Source organism: Danio rerio, chromosome 12 (genome assembly GCF_052040795.2).
Source record: "Danio rerio strain M-AB ecotype USA chromosome 12, GRCz13ab, whole genome shotgun sequence".
NCBI classification, from domain to species: domain Eukaryota; kingdom Metazoa; phylum Chordata; class Actinopteri; order Cypriniformes; family Danionidae; genus Danio; species Danio rerio.
In genome coordinates this window covers 12,038,099-12,058,766 of record NC_141032.1, presented here as the reverse complement: position 1 = coordinate 12,058,766, position 20,668 = coordinate 12,038,099, and the positions used below count along the sequence as shown (strand labels likewise).

At 32.1% G+C, this 20,668-nt stretch overlaps 1 protein-coding gene across 4 annotated transcripts in view; it reads left to right on the top strand.

The window, feature by feature from the left end:
* Nucleotides 1-7,447: 7,447 nt before the first annotated feature.
* The window catches only part of get4 (guided entry of tail-anchored proteins factor 4), a 707,996-nt gene continuing 694,775 nt past the window's right edge, over nt 7,448-20,668 (top strand). The window contains 7 exon segments of one of the 4 annotated variants that reach the window (NM_001199907.1): nt 7,448-7,653; nt 10,125-10,203; nt 11,107-11,188; nt 13,493-13,642; nt 14,801-14,939; nt 17,764-17,904; nt 18,916-18,991. In NM_001199907.1, coding sequence (NP_001186836.1) covers nt 7,514-7,653; nt 10,125-10,203; nt 11,107-11,188; nt 13,493-13,642; nt 14,801-14,939; nt 17,764-17,904; nt 18,916-18,991 — 807 coding nt within the window. In that variant the 5' untranslated portion in view covers nt 7,448-7,513. 4 annotated transcript variants of the gene reach the window in all.

Here is a 20,668-nt window from a genome sequence, read left to right as displayed (position 1 = left end):
GAACGTTTTTCTCTCACCCTTAAACCAAATCTAACAAATTATAACAGCTTTTGACACACACCTTTCAAAGTTGTGTCACAAAAACACTCTGTGATCCATGAATAACGCTATTGAAACCCAATTTCGGATTGCAAATAACCTGTTGTAAACGCTGTAAACGGAAGTTCTAAACATTCTACCAGAAGACGCCGGTTGCTATGGCACCCTCCTTGCAGCAGACAAGAAAAAGGTCTATTATATTAATAATATAGTAGTAGAATAATGATAGCTGCATTGCATAGTATTTATTGCATTGTAATTACATTATTGAAACATTGTAACTAATGTCATTATATCATATTTACTTAGTAACAATGTTATCATGTTGTAATTATTATGTAGTAAAAATGTAAATACAATGTTATAGCAATGTCATGGCAAACAAGGCCATTATTTTTACTATGTAATACCAATGTAATTACATTGTTATAACATGTAAATACACATTATAACACTGTAAATACTATGCAATAACATTGTAAGTTCATTATTATTATATAGTAATTACAATGTTTTAGCAATGTCATTTCAATGAAATTGCATAGTAATTAATATGTAATGACATAGTATAATACAATGTTATTTTATATTAGTATTAATGTTATAACATTGCATTTACATGTTTAAACCATGTAATTACAATGTTATTACATAGTAATTATAATGTAAAACCATAGTAATTATAATGTAACGGCACAGTAATTACAGTGTTATAACTTTCATTTCAATAGTAGCACAGTAAAGTTTAATTATAACATAGTAGTAATACTATGCTAGCAGTATAGTGATAGTAGCATAGAAGTTATTGCATTGTGATCACGTTAAAACATTGTAAATGCTGTGTCATTTCATCCTAATTACTAAGTAGTAACATTGCTGATACAAATGTATAGCATAACAATGTTGTTACATATTAATTATACTGTTATAACATTGTATTTACATATTGTAACAATGTACTTAAAGTGTTATAACAACGTAATTTGTGCTTTAACAGTGCCATTACAATGTAAATACAGCGTAATAACTGTCATTACAATAGTTGCATATTAAGTTTAATTATAATATAATAGTAATAACAGTAGTGGTATAATGATATTAGCATTGCATAGTAGTTATTGCATTGTAGTTACATTGTTATAAAATTTTAATTACTGTCATTACATATTACTATGTAGTAACAATGTAAATACAATGTTTGTACACAGTAATTACAATGTTTAAACAACATAATTAATGTGTTATTACATAGTAATTGTGTTATAAAATTGTAATTACAAAGTTATAACAATGTAATCAAAATGGTACAACAATGTATTTACAGTGTTTTACATAGTAATTAATGTAATGGCATCGTAATTACAATGTAATTACAATGTCATAGCAATGTTAATGTGGTTACAATGTTATAACAATGTAATTACAAGGCTGTTATATTTACTATATAATGACATTGTAATTACATTATTATACAATTGTAGTTGCATTGTTATAACGTAAATAAAAAGTTATAACCTAATTACTACGCAATAACATTGTAATTCCATTGTTAATATATAGTACTTGCAATGTTATAACAATGCAACCACAATGTTGTTACAAAAAGTAATTAACATGTAATGACATAGTAGTCACAATATTACTACATAATAGTTACAATGCCATTATGTAGTAATTATTATGTATAGACATAGTAATTGCAATGGTATAACAATGTATTAATGTCTTATCAATGTAATTGCAGCGTTATAACAGTGTCATTACAATAGTTTCATATTTTAGTTTAATTATAATATAGTAGTAATAACATAGTAGTAGTATAATGACAGTAGCATTGCATAGTAGTTATTGCATTGTGATTGCATTGTTATAACATTGTAAATACTATGCAATAACATTGTAACTGCATTGTTAATATATAGTAATTATAATGCTATAAAAATGTAACTACAATGTTTTTACATAGTAATTATAACATTTACTTAGTCATTACATTATACTTACTATGTAGTAACAATGTAATTACAATATAATGCAATACATAGTATTTACATTGTTATTACAGGACTTTAGTGATTTCTACCAAAATGAAAGAGAAACAAATGTTTATACAAATGTTCAGGAGTAGAGGTGATGGAGTTGGCAGAGGAGCTGACTTAAACCTGCTCAGAGAAAAGCAGTTGTTATCAATCATTGTATACTTCACTGAGTCAGTTTAACAGTGAGAGGGTTAATTAAACAGGCCTATTGGTGAATATTCTGCGAAGAAATGTCCAGCTCTCTTGTAAAAGTATTTTGTAGTATTTTCAAAATACAAAATACAGTATTTTATTTTGATACTTTTTGGCTGCTGTATTTTGTAGTTTATTTTTGATACAAGTAAAATTGATGTATTTGGCATTTTATTTAAAAAAAAAAACATTTCAATGTATTTTTGCCCATCCTTGCTAGTACCTAAGGAATAGATACCAGTACTTATTCATTAGGTACTAGTACTTATGTATTAGATACTAGTACTTATTCATTAGATTCCACTACTTATTAAATAGATACTGGTACCAACTCATTTGATACTAGTAACTATTCAACAGGCACTACCAGTTAATCATTAGTACTACTATTTATTTATTAGACACTGGTATCTTTTATAACTATTACTAGAAAAAAAATATTAGTCAATTCTCCTTTTTCACTTGTCATATGTTATGACTAGTCCAAATGGAAAAGTAAAGTTCAATTAAACATTAAGTACTAGTATTTATTTAATAAGTACCCGTGTCTATTATGGGATGATAAATGTTTTAAAGTTTTACCCCGGTTTGGATAAGTCAAAATTTTAAAACTGCAAAAATGTTCCTTATTACAGCGTTATTGCAAAGTTATTATAATGTTATAACATTGTATTTACATTTTATAACAATGTAATTACTATGTTATTACACAGTAAATATAATACATTGCTATGACAATGTAATTACATTGTTATAACAATGTAATGACATTGCTTTAACATTGTATTGAGACTGTTATAATTTTGTAAATAGATAGTTACAACATTGTAATGACGTCTATGATCATATTGTAAATGTGTTTTTTTATATTTCATGTACAGTATTTGTTAGTTACAGTACGCATGTAATATGTAATTACAAACTTTTATTTCGGATGTAATTACTTTGTATTTGCATAGTAATTACATTTTCATTACATTGTAGTTACATTCATGATTTACAAACGTGTTTGTATATTTCCTGTACAGTGTGTATTTATAGTTATATACTTAATTATGCACAGGACGCATGTATGTAATATGTAATTACAAACTTTATTCTTGTTTTATAAACATGTTTGTACGTGTGTGCAATTAATGTGTTATTACATTGTCATATTTCATATGTACATATGTCATACATAGTATATAATAACATATAGTAACTATAATGGCATAGTAATTATAATGTTATAAAATTGCAATTACATGTTATAACAATGTAATTAAAACATTATTACATAGTAAACATGTAATGGCATAGTAATTACAATGTTATAACAATGTAAATACATTGTTATTGCAAAGTTATTATAACAGTAGCGTAATAGTTAACTTATAGTAGTTATATAGTAGTATAATTATAGTAGCATTGCATAGTAATTACATTGTTATTGTAATTTAATGACAATGTACTTACAATGCTATTACATAGTAATTATAATGTTGCTACACAGTAGTTTTAATTTTATAAAAATTGTATTACATGTTATAGCACTGTAACTACAGTGTTATTACATAGTAACTATAATGTAATTACATAGTAAGTACAATGTTATAATTTATAATTACTATGCAATAACACTGTAAATGTTATTGCTTAGTAGTTACATTGTAAATGTTATTGCATAGTAATTATAAAATTAGCATAGTATAGTTTAATTATAATACAGTATAAATATAGTAGTAGCATTAGTAGCATTGCATAGTAGTTATTGCATTGTAATTACATTGTCATAACATTGTAACTACTATGTCACTACATTACAATTAGTATGTGATAACAATATAATTTCAATTTTATGGTAGTACTTTCATCGTTTTAACAATTACATTGTTATAACATGGAATTACAATGTGTTACATTATAATATGTAATAACATTTTAGTTACATTGCTATAACGTGTAAATACTTTTTATAACATTATAGTTACTATGTAATAACAATGTAATTACTGTAGAAATATTTACATATTTATTAAGTACCAGTATTTATTAGGCATGGGACAATAACTGTTTCAATGTTTACTGCAGTTAGAAAAGTCAAGGTTTTAAAACTGCAAAAAAAATCTGTTATACTGTTTCTAAGTTATAGGTAAGATTTTTTTTTTTTTTTTTTTTTTACAAAAATTTAATTCGTTTTTTAGGGCAACAGTATCTCCAGCAGAAAAGGACCCTTCATCAAAAGCTACTGTATTTGTGTGTTTTAGACATCCAGCTCCCCCGAATTTGCCACTAGTTTCTTTCTAACAGACGCGCTTTCACTTTGCTAAATCGTTCGCGCGTGCCCGCGGCCAGTGCAACTTGTGCTCAAACCTTTTAACTCCGCCAAAATATATAAAGATATCAATAGGACATGAAAATTTAATTAGAAGGGACTTGCGTTTATTTGACTCTTACAGACCTTGTCAAAATCTTGTAGAAGGTATTTTGGCAAAAAATATTAGGGGAATTAAAAAACTGAAATAGATGAGTAAATAACTAATGTTCTCCACTGCTGAAAACATAAATGCTCAGAGGAGTCTGTGCTCACCTCTCAGAGCATTCTGATCAGTTGAAAAAATAGTGGGAATACTTATTTTTTTATTGAAAATAAACCAGGTCGTAGCATAAAATGTTTCCATGTTTACATAAAATTAGTTGGTCAAGTTGTAATAAGTGTTTTAAGTTTACAGAAAATATAATATTTATAGAATATAGAATATCTATAGAAAGCAATAAATTAGTATTTTGGCAGTTTTTTTCTTAAATGCACATTCCACTAAATTGAGATTTTGCTGCTGTGATAGAGATGTGCTCTCTTCACTCATAAACTCCTCTCTGCACATCAGCATTTTTAAGCTTGTTTGACAGATGTGCACTTGTTTTACATTGTTGCAATTCTATAAATGCATGTTTATAAAAGAAATTAATCATAAATTTTTGATGCATTTTCCCCCTTCATTTACCAAAATTGTGATATATTGTGGCTGGTTTTCTTGATCTATCAATATATCGCAGAATCATTGATATTGTGATTGAAGCAGCAGTGCCCGGAACAGCAGCAAAATGCTTTTTTTCTAAACTTGGCGATTAAAAAAATAAGCTTCTGAATTATACAATTAACAGTTGGTAAATACACTGCAAAAATGATTTACTTTCTTATAGTTTTTGTGTGATTTTTAGTCCAAATATCTAAAAATTCTTAAACCAATAAGCATTTTCTAGAAGGATATTTAGTCAAAATATTGTGAATTTTTCATCAAAAAAAGCTCTATTATCTGCCAATTAGGGTAAATAAAAATATTGTTTTAGGTTTTAAATAAGATTATTTTACTTATCTCATTGGCAAATAAATTTGTTTTACAAAAAATGCACTTAATTTAGAATTATTTCTGAAAACTGAACAATTTTTGTACATATTTAGTAATTTGATTGATATGCGAGTATGTCTAAAAAATGCTTCCTGATTTAATTTGATTTTAATTTAAATAGATGTTTTAAGTTGTTTGAACTACAAAATATAATATGAATTTTTTTCAGTGATAACATTTATATCCAATTTAAAAAAAAAAAAATATCTTTATTGTCACTATGTTTGACTGTTTGGCAGCGTTGAATAATAATAAAAATCAGTATGTTATTGGCTACTTCCAGCTGCTTTTGTTTCATATTAATGAAATATTAATATCCAGCTGCTTCCAGCCGATATTAATGTTTTGTGTCTAATTATTTACATTTGTGGCAAGTAGTCATACAAAAAGTTGGATCAATAGGAAGTTGTTTCTGCAGAATAATATTTAGAATTGTCTTAAAACATAGGCTATATTTTATGATGTAAGCAACACAGCTACAGCGAATAAAATCAATAATGTGTGTTTTAAATTTATAGTGTGCAAAAAATTAAGGATTGACAATAATTTGTCATATTGTTTGCACCAAGGGGGCCTCAAATAAAATCCTGCTTAGGGCCCCCTGAAGGCTTGGGCCGGCCCTGGAATAAGTAATAGTATCTATTTAATAGGTATTAGTATCTAACGAATAAGTACTAGTATCTAATATAAAAAACAGTCTAATAAGTAAGCACTAGTATATTTTTTAAAAAAAACACTAGTATCTAAAAAATATGCACTAGAATATATTGAATAAGCACTAGCATTTAATGAATAAGCACTAACATCTATGAATAAGAACTAGTATCTAATACATAAGTACTAGTATCTATTTAATAGGTACTAGTATCTAATTAGGCGACGCAGTGGCGCATTAGGTGGTGCTGTTGCCTAACAGCAAGAAGGTTGTTGGTTCTTTCCTCGGCTCAGTTGGTGTTTCTGTGTGGAGTTTGCATGTTCTCCCAGTGTTCACGTGGGTTTCCTCCGGGTGCTCCGGTTGCCCCCACATTCCAAAGACATGTGGTACAGGTTAATTGAGTAAGCTAAAGTGTCCGTAGTGTATAAGTGTGTGTGTGGATGTTTCCGGCTTAAAGGGCTGAATAAAAATGTGCTTGATAAGTTGGCGGTTTATTCCGCTGTGGCGACCCCGGATTAATAAAGGGGCTAAGCCGACAAGAAAATGAATTAATAGTATTTAATGAATGAGTATCTAATAAATAGCACTATCTATATGGACTAACCAGTGTTGGGAAAAAGTACCTAATATATTACAATCTGTAGTCATTTAAAAAATAAATAAAACGTAACTAAATGTGTTAGTTACTTTTTGAGGACCCAATGTGAGTATAACTGTGCTATGTTATTTTATTGTAATTTGCATTTATTTATTCTTTTTTTACTTTTTTTAAAAGAGATAAGGTAGAGGTAAACTTGCAATATATAACTTTTTTCAACACTGCTAATAACGTTATCTAATGAATAAGTACTAGTACGTAATGGAAAAGATTAAGTATCTAAAAAATAAGAACTAGTAACATGAAAATACATACTAGTACGGGTTATAGATTAAATGTGAAAACGGCTTGCCATAAACCGATGAATAATGCTAGTTCATTTATCTTTAACAATAATAATGTACATTTATACTCGCATATTATTATCATTGTAATCGCGTTTCTTTCCAAACTGTCGAAAACATTTAGTGTTTTCTCGTAATGACGATAACCAAACATAGCGGTAAAAGAAAAGAGGTACGCGTCCGTCAGTGGAGGTCAATGTGAAGTACGGCGAGTCTGAAGGCTCAGTGATCGCGTTCGGTTGGTCGGAGCAGTCATGTCGGAGCAGGAGTCTCTGAAGAGCTCCAGCGCGAGGAACCGCGGAGGAGTACAGCGAGTGGAAGGCAAACTGAGAGCCAGTGTGGAAAGAGGAGATTATTATGAGGCACATCAGATGTACCGCACACTATTCTTCAGGTCAGTTTTATTGTTTATCACAGAAATTACAGTGACTGGTTGGGGCCCTGTCGCTTCCAGATCTTTCTGGTTGTCAACGAAGCACGTTCATTCGATACGCTGATTGGTCGATTGCTCTTCCTGACCCGCCTCTGGGATTTCATCTGATCTCTTATTGGCCATTTCCTATGTCATTCACGTCAGAATAGCGTGAGCCTGTTTAGCTACATGCTAATCAGAAGAATAAGGTTGATTAATGAATTTTCCGGCTGAGTATTATGTTTTATGAGCGAAATATAATAATATGATACTAGAACGCAATTACATATTATACGAGAGTCAGATTTATTGGAGCATTTCTCTGAAGTTCAAAAATATAGCAATAAAGCTGGCAAAACAGCAGTGTTGTGAAATTTGCATCATGTTTAAAGTCCTGCTCTAATGGAAGGTAGTTCTCTCGATAACAAAAAGACAAGACAAAATGTATTTCATAAAACGTATATCTGCCATTCATTTTTCCTTTTGATGACCTGCTGTGTGTAGTAAGCTGCCCATAAAGACAGCATTTTGAGCATCATAGTCTCTAAACCTAACGAGCTGCTTTACATTTTAATATATATATATATATATATATATATATATATATATATATATATATATATATATATATATATATAAGCGTTTATACTGTAAACCTTGCGAGCTGTCTAACATTTAAGCTGCATTTTTGGACATCATGGTCTCAAAACCTGGCGAGCAGCTGTAAAGTGTCTAGCAAAAATGGCAATTTTGGCCATAATGGTCTCAGCCTAGTAAGCTACCTATTTAGAAAACGTTTATGACAGATTCTAGTAAGCTCACTACCAAAATGGCACTTTTATCTTAATTTTGACTGTTGAGAAATTAACTACATTATCAAATAAACATAGACCAGATATTTGATGATAAAGAAAAAACAAGAAATGTTAATTTGAGAAACAGTTATACTGATCATAAATTATTTGGGAGAAGAATGTAATAGAAAAAAATAGGTAGTTTGTCATACTTTTGTTATAATATATATTTACAGTTGAAGTCAAAATTATTAGCCCCCTGTTTATTTTTTCCACAATCTCTGTTTAATGGAGAGAAGACTCTTTCAATACATTTCTAAACTTAATATTTTAATAACTCATTTCTAATAACTGATTTATTTTATCTTTGCCATGAGGACAGTAAATAATATTTTACTAGATATTTTTCAAGGCGCTTCTATACAGCTTAAAGAGATATTTTAAGGCTTAACTAGATTAATTAGGTTAACTAGGCAGGTTAGGGTAATTAGGCAAGTTATTGTATATCGATGGTTTGTTTGATTGGTTTTAAGCTATAAAAATTTTGTCGATATTCTACAGCTCTTTAGAGGTGAATAATTTTGACCTTAAAATGGTTTTTAAAAAAATTAAAAACTGCTTTTATTCTTGCTGAAATAAAACAAATAAGACTTTCTCCAAAATAAAAAAAAAATATTATCAGACATACTGTGAAAATGTCATTGTTCTGTTAAACATCATTTGGGAAGTATTTAAAAAAGAAAAAAAATTCAAAAGGGGCTTATAATTCTGACTTCAACTGTAGATAGATAGATTATAGATGTATACTATTATATAAAATTGTTCTATTTTGTTTAATTATATATAAACAGTGCTTTAACAGATCTTTATTAAATTTCTTTATGTGCTATTAAAATGCTTTAAAATCTTTTTACAGTCACAGGCCTCAAAAACACATGCAGACGATAAACTTTCACTATATTATGGTTAAGTTCTGTGTCTCCACAAATCTTATGTGTTCTGGTCAACTACAATCATAACTCAACATTGGAAATCTTGTGACATAATATCGATGCTGAAATGATATATTGTGCAGCCTGACTTCCTTATGAAATGTTTATTCTTTTTCCAATAATTCCCAAGTGCTGTTTAATGGAGCAAGGATGTTTTCATAATTTTTCTATAATTTTGTCTTGAAGACATTTGAGTTTGGCTAGAATTAAAAAAAAATCTATTTTAAGGTCAATACTGTAGTATTATCCTTAAGAATATATTTTTGTTATTAGATTAGCTGCAAAACAAATACTGTTGTCCAACAGCTTGCCTAATTCACTTAACCAACACTTGCAAAATAAAGGATCATAGCAAAGATGATAGAAAATAAGAATATTGTAGTTTAAGCCGTCTAACTGATGTCAACACTGGACATCAAAACGTGGAAACAAATGCTCAGATTTTTTTAACTAGATTAACCTGCACTTATTTATTCTATAACACGTAAAGAAACACAATGTGCGCTAGCAAAACAAACATTGTACAATTTGATCTTGCACAGGCTTTAAAGAGCGTGGTGGAATATAATGTGGTGGAAGACTGGTTGGTTGATAAAGAATGTTAGTGTATTATCTTTAGTGTTACACACAACCACTGAGTAACTCTTTCCTTTGTGTTTGGATGCAGGTACTTGTCACAAGCAAAGCATGCGGAGGCCAGAGAGTTGATGTATAATGGAGCGTTGCTCTTCTTTAGCTATAATCAGGTATGTGTTCTTCTATTAGAAGCTAAATGTCTACAAGAGCCTGTCAAGAATACTCTAAAATAGGGCTGCAACAATATTGTAAAAAAAAAAAACGCCATTGAAATATTTTGTTTGTCTGAGAGATTGCAATATGAGTATAGTTTTACAAGATGACTTGTAACTCTAAACTCTAATAATTAATCGTTTTAGATGGATTGGAATTATTTTTGTAGGGGAGTATCTGTGTAAAATATAGGAAAGAAAGGATATATGAGTTCAACTAAATAAAGATATAAATAAAATGTTTAGTGATTTTTCTGTGGCTTCTAACAGTATTAAGATACAGAAATTCATTAATCATATGTGGATTAACACTCTGTAGCAGGCAAACTCCAAACTCGGTCCTGGAGGGCGGGTGTCCTGCAAAGTTTAGTTCCAACCCCAATCAGCCACACCTGGGCTAGCTAATTAAGCTCTTACTAGGCTTTAGAAACATCCTTGCAGGTGTGTTGAGGCAAGTTGGAGCTAAAATCTGTAGGACACCGGCCCTCTAGGACCGAGTTTGGACACCCCTGCTCTGTAGTCTTCATTTTATAAATAATAAAATTAAATTAAACTTTTTATGACTTGGCTTAAATTAGATTAAAATCTTCAGTCACAGGGCCTAAAAATGCATCCAAATTAAAATAATTCACTCTATTAGGGTTAAACGTTGCACATGTTATGAACTGCGTTGGCTGGTTATTATAATCCCAACTTGATATTGTAGATTCTGCAATGTGAATATTGCAGATTTGAACATTACGTTATCGATGTTGAAATTATATAGTGTGCAGCCCTACACTGTAGCCCTACACTACACTGTTAGAATTGCTTTCCCTCTTTGAGTTGGATCTTTGTGCTAATGATTGTTTCCTAAAACAGCAAAACAGTGCTTCAGATCTGTCCATGCTGGTACTAGAGTCCCTGGAGAAATCTGAGGCCAAAGTAGATGATGAAACACTAGGTGGGTTTGATGAAAAGTACACTATTGAGGCTACTGTGTTGGTGATTGTTAGTATTATTTTGACAGAAATGTACAGTTGGTGGATTATTGCATTCAATTTAGGGGTCAAAAACAAAAAGGGATTTTCAAGCATCCAATACTGCTTTAAATTCTGTAGATTGTTTAGAATTATCCATTGGATTGTGTCTTGTTTTGTAAACTAAAAATAATGACCTACATTTGTACCATGGATTACAGAAGTCACCCACTAAATAGTTTTTTATTTAGTGTAACAATAGTTAATCTTGTTGAACAGTTTTCACAAAAGAGTTATACACAATTCTTTTTAAGGATCACAGTGCAGCCCCCAAAATACAGATCAATTATAATTATATCAATATAATTATAATAATTATATACTTACTCTTTCTCAAACAATAAGTTTTAAATATTTAAAGTAAAATAAAACAGTATATTCTTTTCATAATTTTTTAGAAGCACAGCTTAGAATAAGTATATTACATTTTTACATAACAGTGACATTCTCGCTCATATTTAGACATATAATTTTCACACAATATTGTGAAATAAAGTTTTTGGAAACATTATCTGAAAATGCTCTTTTAAAGTGCTTGCATTTGTTTTCTGTTTTATATATAAAATCCCTATACGTTTTCTTTTTGAATTGCCACCTAAATATAAAACAAAAATATTTGAAGCATTATTTCAATGATTTAAACAATCATTGTAGAAAATTTGATTTGAACATTTTATATAAGGCAAAACTATTAAATAAGTAAATAAACGCTACCTGACACAAGTCATGTCCTCGATCCCAGTTGTAAAGAGCAACAAATAATAACTTGACTTCTAGTTGATCATTTGATCATTCTGTTAAACTGCATCCCAATCATTACAAATACTGCAGAAGACCTATTGGAACCCGCATGGACCCAAGATTCTCTCAGAAATCAGTCAAGTTTGGTGAAGGAAAATCATGGTTTGGGCTTACATTCAGTATGGAGGTGTGCGAGAGATCTGCAGAGTGGATGGCAACGTCAACAGCCAAGTATCAAGACAAATGTGCTGCCTGCCTGTTACATTACAAACCACAGGAAAGGGCAAATTCTTCAGCAGGATAGCGCTCCTTCTCATACTTCAGCCTCCACATCAAAGTTCCTGAAAACAAAGAAGGTCAAGGTGCTCCAGGATTGGGCAGCCCAGTAAGATGGAGGAGGCGACATTAAAGTTGAATCCAAAATATCTTGATGAACTCTGGGAGTCCTGCAAGAATGCTTCTTTGGCATTCCAGATGACTTTATTAATATGTTATTTGAGTTATTGCAGAGATGTAGAAATGCAGTCTAAACTCATTGGAGTCATACACAAAGTTAATTATTTTTTCACTGCAGTATGACTTTATATTCTATACTGTACATTATTTCTGTTAAGTGACAAGACTTTTGTCTAAGCAAAGTCAGACATTACTGTCCTAATGAAATAATTAAAAATCAAGGCATGATCATATTTTTATTTTGGTAAAATAAGCGTAATCTAGAGGGCTTTGCCTTTTGTGTTAGCCACTACTGATACCAAATGATCAACTTGAAGTCAAGTGTATAATTTATTGTTCCTGAAACTTGGATAGGGGACAAGACTTTTATCAGGTAGCGCATAGTAAATAAATAGTAAACAAAAAATAAATAGTAAATGAAAAAAGTTTTTTCAATTATTTGTTTTTAATATATATATATATATTTTTTTTTTTAATATAAAAAAATGCTAAACTTTAACAAAAATCTGTAGAAATTTGATGCTGAAAATAACAGTATATTTAACCATAGGATAAATTTTTTTTGAGGAACACTCTACTTTAAAAAAAAAGGTGATTTGCAGGTGCTGTGTAATATCTTTGCACCCGCTGCAGCCATGGTACAGCAGCGAAGTTCCTTGATTATTATGCCATATCATCCTAGAAAATAGCAAGTTTTAATTTTCTGTCAGTCTTGGTATACGATGAAGAGAAATTTCAACCCTAAATTGGATAAATTCTCAAAACTCTGTTCATTTTTGAGTGGGATGCTAGTGGTCTAATCCGATTCAACTATCTATGCTAAGCTTAAGCTAAGTAAAAAGTGCTTCTGCCAGACCCAGACCCATTCTTCTGAATAAATCCAAAAATGGTAAATTTAAGTTAATTGGTAAATAAAAGTTGCTTTAAAAAATGTAAATAATATACATTTTTGCACATTCTTTCACAGAACACTTATGTGATGGCCTTTTAATTTGAATTACTTCATATTTCATTCTTGATGTTTGTTCTAGAGCATCTGGCTAAACTTTTCAGCTTGATGGACCCAAATTCACCCGAGCGGGTGGCATTTGTCTCCAGAGCGATCAAGTGGTCATCAGGAGGGTCAGGAAAGTTGGGCCACCCCAAACTACACCAGCTGCTGGCGCTCACATTGTGGAAAGGTAAAACAGAAACAATCTGGAAAAAGATTCTTAGCTGGGGTCTGTTCTTCGTACTTTAAATGATCTAAGATGATTTGGCAGATCCTGGATCTTTTAATCTTGATAACTGATCTCTCGCTAATTTGGTTCTTCAAACAAGTTCGCGAATCAGATTAGAATGTCTGGATGAACTGATCTGAGATCGCTGCTTGTGTTGTGAAGGACAGGTCTATCGATCCTCGAAATCATGATCAGCAATGCAACGATTGGCTGACGGCACAGCAGCGTAATGACATCATCTGATTAATATTCAACTATCCATGTGAGCAAAATTACATAAAATTAGCAGTAAACGGTTTGTTAAATATGACACGCAATAACTTTACACATTTGTTGTGAGCTGCAGGCTTTACACTTTCATGTGTCAAGAGTATTCATCATGTATTTCAATGCAAATCAGTGTATTTAGTTCTACATTTAGAAAAGATTTTCTTTATTATAGTAGCCGTTTTTAATCTGTGTAAAGAATAACTGGTTGTTTACAAAAGCATTTTGATATTGGTAAAGGCGTCTGCAATTTTAATAAAGCATCAAATCACCGTCATATTAACTGTCAAAACATGCTTATGACTGCATACATGTTTTATTGCTTTTAAAAAAGTTACACATTGTGCATTTCTATTATACACAAATTGTACTAAAGCGATCTAAAAAGTTCATATCAATAAGTTTTCTCTTTGCACCACCAGGTGGCAGTCTTTGTACTTTCATTTCAAGGGTGCAGATTGCATAAGTTTTATTAATATATATAACATTATTTTTTAATAACTATAACTTTATATGTATAGTTAAAAAATATTTACTATTTTCACAAGTTTATATAACTACTACTGTAAGAAAATATCAGAATTCGGTACATACTTTCTGTATTATCTTTGCTTGAACTGAGCCGATTTAGTCCTGTTTATATGAATTGAACCTGCTCCCGATCAGGTTTGAGCTAGCAGAACTGTTGCCATGACAACAACTCTCGGATCAGCTTTGAAGAACGAAACGATCCTGGATTGTGTCAAATCGTCAATATCCAAATTCAGCTAACGGAGTAATCCAGGTACGAAGAACGGGCCCCTGCTCTGAGAATGTGCAATGTGTATATTTACAGTATTCGTTTGCATTTAGAACAAAACTACAGTGAATCCCGTTATCATTTCCTGCGCTCATCTGATGGGGAAGGCTGTGCACAGATGCTGGTGGAGTATTCATCAGCGCGAGGCTTTCATGGAGAGGTGGACATGTTTGTAGCACAGGCCGTCTTACAGTGAGTTCCGGAGTTTCATCTAAAAGTTTGAAGATAACAAAACAAAAATGATTGTCATTTATACACTCCCTAATGCTTGTTAATGCTACTTTGATGACTGCAAAATACAAAAGGAGATATGACTATTGTATGGAAGTGAATAATGGACTGGGGCTGTCAGCTACTAAATGACAAAATTTTCATTATTTTACTACATTATTATAGATTATTTACTAACTATGTTTGTTTTTATCAAAGGGCACCTATTTTATCCCTTTTACAAGATGTAAGATAAGCCTTTGGTGTCTCCAAAATGTGTAAAGTTTCAGCTTAAAATACTCATCAGATTATTTATTATAGCCTCCAGAATCTGCCCATTTTGGTGTCTGAGTTCAGTGTAGCTGTTTTTGTAGCCTGTGGCTTTAAATCCAAATGAGCTGCTTCTTCCTGCCCACTGCTCCTACATGCCTGTCGAAATGCGTTATGTCAGATAAACAGCAGTCAGTGACAAAGACTCGGATGAAGCTGAAAAACAGCTCATTAGTCAAAAAAAAAAAAAAGTTAATTTGATGTATATGTGGTGGAGTTTATTCAAGCCTTTCTGAAACGATGAGTCTCACAAATGCCGTTTGCAGTACACACACACACATATATGCACGCTTACTGACACCATGTGGCTCTAGCGATTATAGGGGTTAAGAATTAAATGGCGGTTTTTACTTTATTTCAAACATGCTCCGTTTTAAAAACGTTTTAAACTTCTAAAAATTACAGGAAGTTGGAACAGATATATAATGCATATAGGATTTCACTAGGTGGCAGTACTGTATTTTTTAATGTTGTTTTAAACAAAATAAAAAAGTCATATTGTTATTATTGTCATTATTGTTATTAGGTGATAATTAAATGTTAAAGGTTCACGAAACCCTGGAGTACTTTTTTTGAGATTGACAGATTTGTGTATGTTAAGCATCAATTAAGACTATGTTAGCACCTGTTAGCTTTAATTGTGGGAAAAACTGGATAATTTTGAGCTTTTGTCAGCTAATTTCGTCTTCCGGGTTTAAAATGTTTTTTGGGCAGATCAAAAGCGGTGACATAGCGAAAAAACTGCAAGTACAAAGATGACGTGTCGTTTTCTCATTATTATTTATAACGGTGTTTTCTTATCCTATGAGAAGAGACGTGCTGCACTGAGTCTGCATTCAGACCCAGGGATTGGGGAAAAAGTCCTCATTTACAGTGTTTATATAAACACGATTATCTTTATGATGATTTAAATCTATAATGATTGTAAACTATATACTCATGCGTCTCCTCACGGTTTGTGTCTCATTTTGTGAGTTAACTGACAACAGTTGTTCACTCCCCTCCTTCTCCCCTGCTGGCCACGCCCACTCCTGCCCTCGGCTCGCGGAGCTCCACGTCCATTATGATGCCTCTTTTAAAAAAAATTATATATTGTACTCTTTAACTCTCAGCATAGAAACATGAGATCAGAAAATGACAAGAACTACTTTTTTGAATGAACTGTTCATATATTCCTCATAACCTAAATCAGACCAGCAATCGTGGCTGCACAATAAAAACTTTTAGCCTGTCGATAACTCAATGTGATGGTCCCATCTCAGGATGTTTAATGTGGGGTCTGGAATATAGTTAAGCAGGAGATTTGTGGACTTGCTGGAGAGTTTAGCCATAATGGATTGAAAGCTGATCATCCGCATGTCCCTAACATGCAGACACATTTATGTAAAGTTTAAGTCATATTGTTATTAACCCCAAATATTTCCCAAGTGCTGTTTCAAAGATTTTTCTAATATATTTTTCCAATTGGCTAGGGAAAGTCTTATTTTTTTAAAGGTGCAGTTGGTGATCTTCCACAAAACTAACAGTTTAGCATAAATCTCTGAATCACAGTCCCTCCCCTGCCGTCTAGAGCCATGCCTCCTTAAACACGCATGGTAAACAATATAGGGAGAGACTAGGCGGAATAGCGGTATTTACTTGTGTTTTGTTGTTAAACTTATTAAAATCTACATTATCGATGCTGTAAAAGCTCCCTTATGAAATTGAAAATAGTCTTATTAATCTTTTATCTGAGTTTTTCTGTCATTTCAAAATGACACTAGCCTATATTTCCACTTTGTGACACTTATTAAATCAGTGTGTTAGTGGGACAGTACAGTAAGCTACGTGTGCGTGTCAAACATTTTGGTGAATTACATTTGTTTGGGTTGGGTATATATTTAAAAGAGAGAAAAACTGTTGACTTTAGCTATGACGAGGCTTCGTTTAAACAGCACAATGCCATCTGACAATGAGGGGAAAATGCCTCACAGCAGCTGTTTTCCATCGTATTAGATCGCATTTGTTAAATGATCAGTCCAGGAGGTGGCGCTGATCGACAACAGTATTAAAAGTTAGTTCAAAAATTAGTTCAAAGATGATAAAAGCAGGTAAAATAGATTAAAACTATTGTTTCAAAGCTGTCCAAATGTGACTGTTTACACGCATCAGCTGCCGACCTGAAGTTCTTAGATTTTTCCTTGCACATACACGCAAAGCATAATGGGTAATTTTGCATTCTAAGAAAAAGGTCTACACAAGTACCGTTTAGAATACTTGGAAAATCGTGCAATGGAATGATGAGTGAGTTACTTTTTTATCATCTTATCCATCAAGTTCTGCTTTTTATAAGTCTATGCATATGCAGTTATTCAACTTTATGTAGCTGCCTTTTTTGTAATATAGGTTTATAGTATTCACTAATTTTGTTGTTTGTTGATTAAGTTAGCATTTTTGTTATGATAATACTCATCTTAGCATCTTGTCTTGACCACAGGTTCCTTTGTCTAAAAAACAAGACTAGTGCACTGGTGGTGTTCACCACATACACACAGAAGCATCCGTCTATAGAGAAGGGTCCTCCTTTTGTTCAGCCTTTGCTCAATTTCCTCTGGTTCCTCCTGCTGGCGGTGGATGGGTGAGTTGCTCCTTGTCTTTACACTTTAAAACTCAACGTCAGGCTTTTATAAATGTTCAATGTCCTGTAGGTCAGTGTTTGCTGTAGCTCGGTGTTTCCCAATTCTAGAAAACTCACCATTGCTGCTGTTACAAAGTTTGTTTTAGAAAAGTTTGAGAAGTAGTCTAGCAATAAGTCTAACTAAAGTTGTTTTGTAAAATTTTGTATACATTTTAGGTGGGCAGTGCTTATAGCTGGAGAAAAAGAAACTACCCCGACAACATTTAACAAAGGATGTAAATTAAGTGAATGGTTTAAAGTCTTGTTCAGACACTGAAGTTTCACTTACCCTGATATAATCAACAAAACAGTCAAATTCATAGGTGATAATCAAAACAGCCTGGCAGAATTACCCTGAACTTTGATGAAGACAAACAGCACAGCAGTGCCTTGAACTTGAGCATTAGCTTTTCTTCGGAATAGGCCAATGGACAGTAAGACAAAAGGTTAATGATTCTCATTAATTGATTCTCATTGGGCTGTCAGACTCAATCTTTAGAATGTCATCATGTAAAACACAATGTACATAACTTTTCTAGTTAAAAACTACTGCATTGAAATGCACAGTTTCCATGATTTTCTACATTTGTAAGTCCACATTACTTATTATAAAGCAGTCATGGAATCAAATAGGATAATGGAATATTACGGGCAACAAATTATACACTACACTGCCTTCTGAAATCAATCAGATGAAGGGATTTCAGTAAATATGGTCATCTATTTCATCATACTTGCCTTGTTACCTCTGTATGCTGTCAGCAAAAGCAGCTTGTGGATGCAACTTAAGAAAGTTACTGAAGTATTCCGATTTACTTGGAAATGAGAAGCTGGTGGGTTACCTCAGGATTGTTTCTAAAATGTTGAAAAGCCTATAAAAAGACCAGACAGCTTTATCTTTAATTGATTCATCAGTATATTTGTAACAATACAATCAACCTAATTTCCAGATGATTGTGGCTTTCTTTTCAGAGGGAAGTTGACAGTCTTCACAGTGTTATGCGAGCAGTATCAACCATCACTGAAGAAAGACCCTATGTATAATGAGGTGAGTTAGTAAATGATTTCTCTCAATCAGGTCTTGCTTAGAGATAGAAGCACAGACGAAAATAAAAGTAACTAATGCTCTAACTAAGCCACTTTGGGTTTTTACCCAGATAAGTTCACATTTAGTTTCAGGGTGTGTGCGAGGTCTTAACAAAGGCCTTAAAAAGACTTAAATTCACTGAAATATTGTGTTATGTGTCTTAAATCATTTTAAACTGGTCTTAGTTGTCTATTCTGTCCAAGTAAAGCTACCCAAGCGACCCGACATCCATCCAATCTCCAACAATCCATCTTAATAAAACTTTTTTAATATATATTTAAGTTTATATTTAGGTTTTTTTTTATTGCAAAGAGATTCAATTTACAAGCGCTGTTAGACATTTTTTACAGCAATTTCTCCAAATTAAATTCCCTAATTCCCAGGGAAAAGAAAACAATTACATGGTTCCTCTTGATAATAACAGAGCAATATATCCCTTTACACTATCTTCCATTGATACAAAAGTAAGGGTGTTTAGACATAACATTTCTGAAAAGGCGTGAAACTTAAGGTTTTATAACAGAAACCTGTTGGTTGAATAGAAGTTATAATCAATTAATTTGGACCAAAAGCCAGTATATACTGGAGTTTTCTTGTTTTGACACATTAAAGTATGTTGTTAAGAAATAAATACATTAGATTTTTAGATTAAATCCCTTAGGCAAGGCAAGTTTATTTATATAGAAAAAACTATTTATTTATTAGAAAAAACTCTAAAATTTAATTCACAAAGGTTTTAAATGGGTCTTAAATTTGACTTGATAAAACCTGCAGAGTTTGAGCAAAAACTCATCTGTAATGAGGTTTTCATGGTAACTTAAACTGCACCGCTGACCTGCTCCAGATCAGGTTTCATTCGGGTTTAGAGATCATGAACCCAGTCAGGACCAGTCAGCTGTGAGTAAAGTGACGCATATCTTATACACCTGATAGTCCCTGTGCATCTTTTTCACTCCAAAGTCTTTTACACTCCAAATTAAAGTCTTTTACACTTTTATATTATCTATTCAAATAATTGTTAATATTTTAATTAATATTACTAAGGTTTTTGAATCATCACTTGCATTTAAACATTAACAAATAAATTAGCTTTAATATGTCTGTTTTGGGGGGGCACGGTGGCTCAGTGGTTATTTATATGTGGATTTTGCATGTTCTCCCCGTGGGTTTCCTCTGGGTGATCCAGTTTCCCGCACAGTCCAAAGACATGCACTATAGGTGAATAGAATAAACAAAATTGTCCGTAGTGTATGAGTGTATTTATGAGTGTGTTTATGTTTCCCAGTACTGGGTTGCGGTGGGAAGGTAATCCGCTGCATAAAACATATTCTGGAATAGTTGGCTGTTTATTCTGCGACCCCTGATAAATAAGGGACTAAGTTGAAGGAAAATAAATGAATGAATGAATGTCTGTATTTTGAGCAGTTTGTGAACTCAAATTATTCATTCATTCATTCTTTTGTCGGCTTAGTCCCTTTATTAATCCGGGGTCGCCACAATGGAATGAACCGCCAACTTATCCAGCAAGTTTTAAGCAGCGGATGCCCTTCCAGCCGCAACCCATCTCTGGGAAACATCCACACACACACTCATACTCTACAGACAATTTAGCCTACCCAATTCACCTGTACCACATGT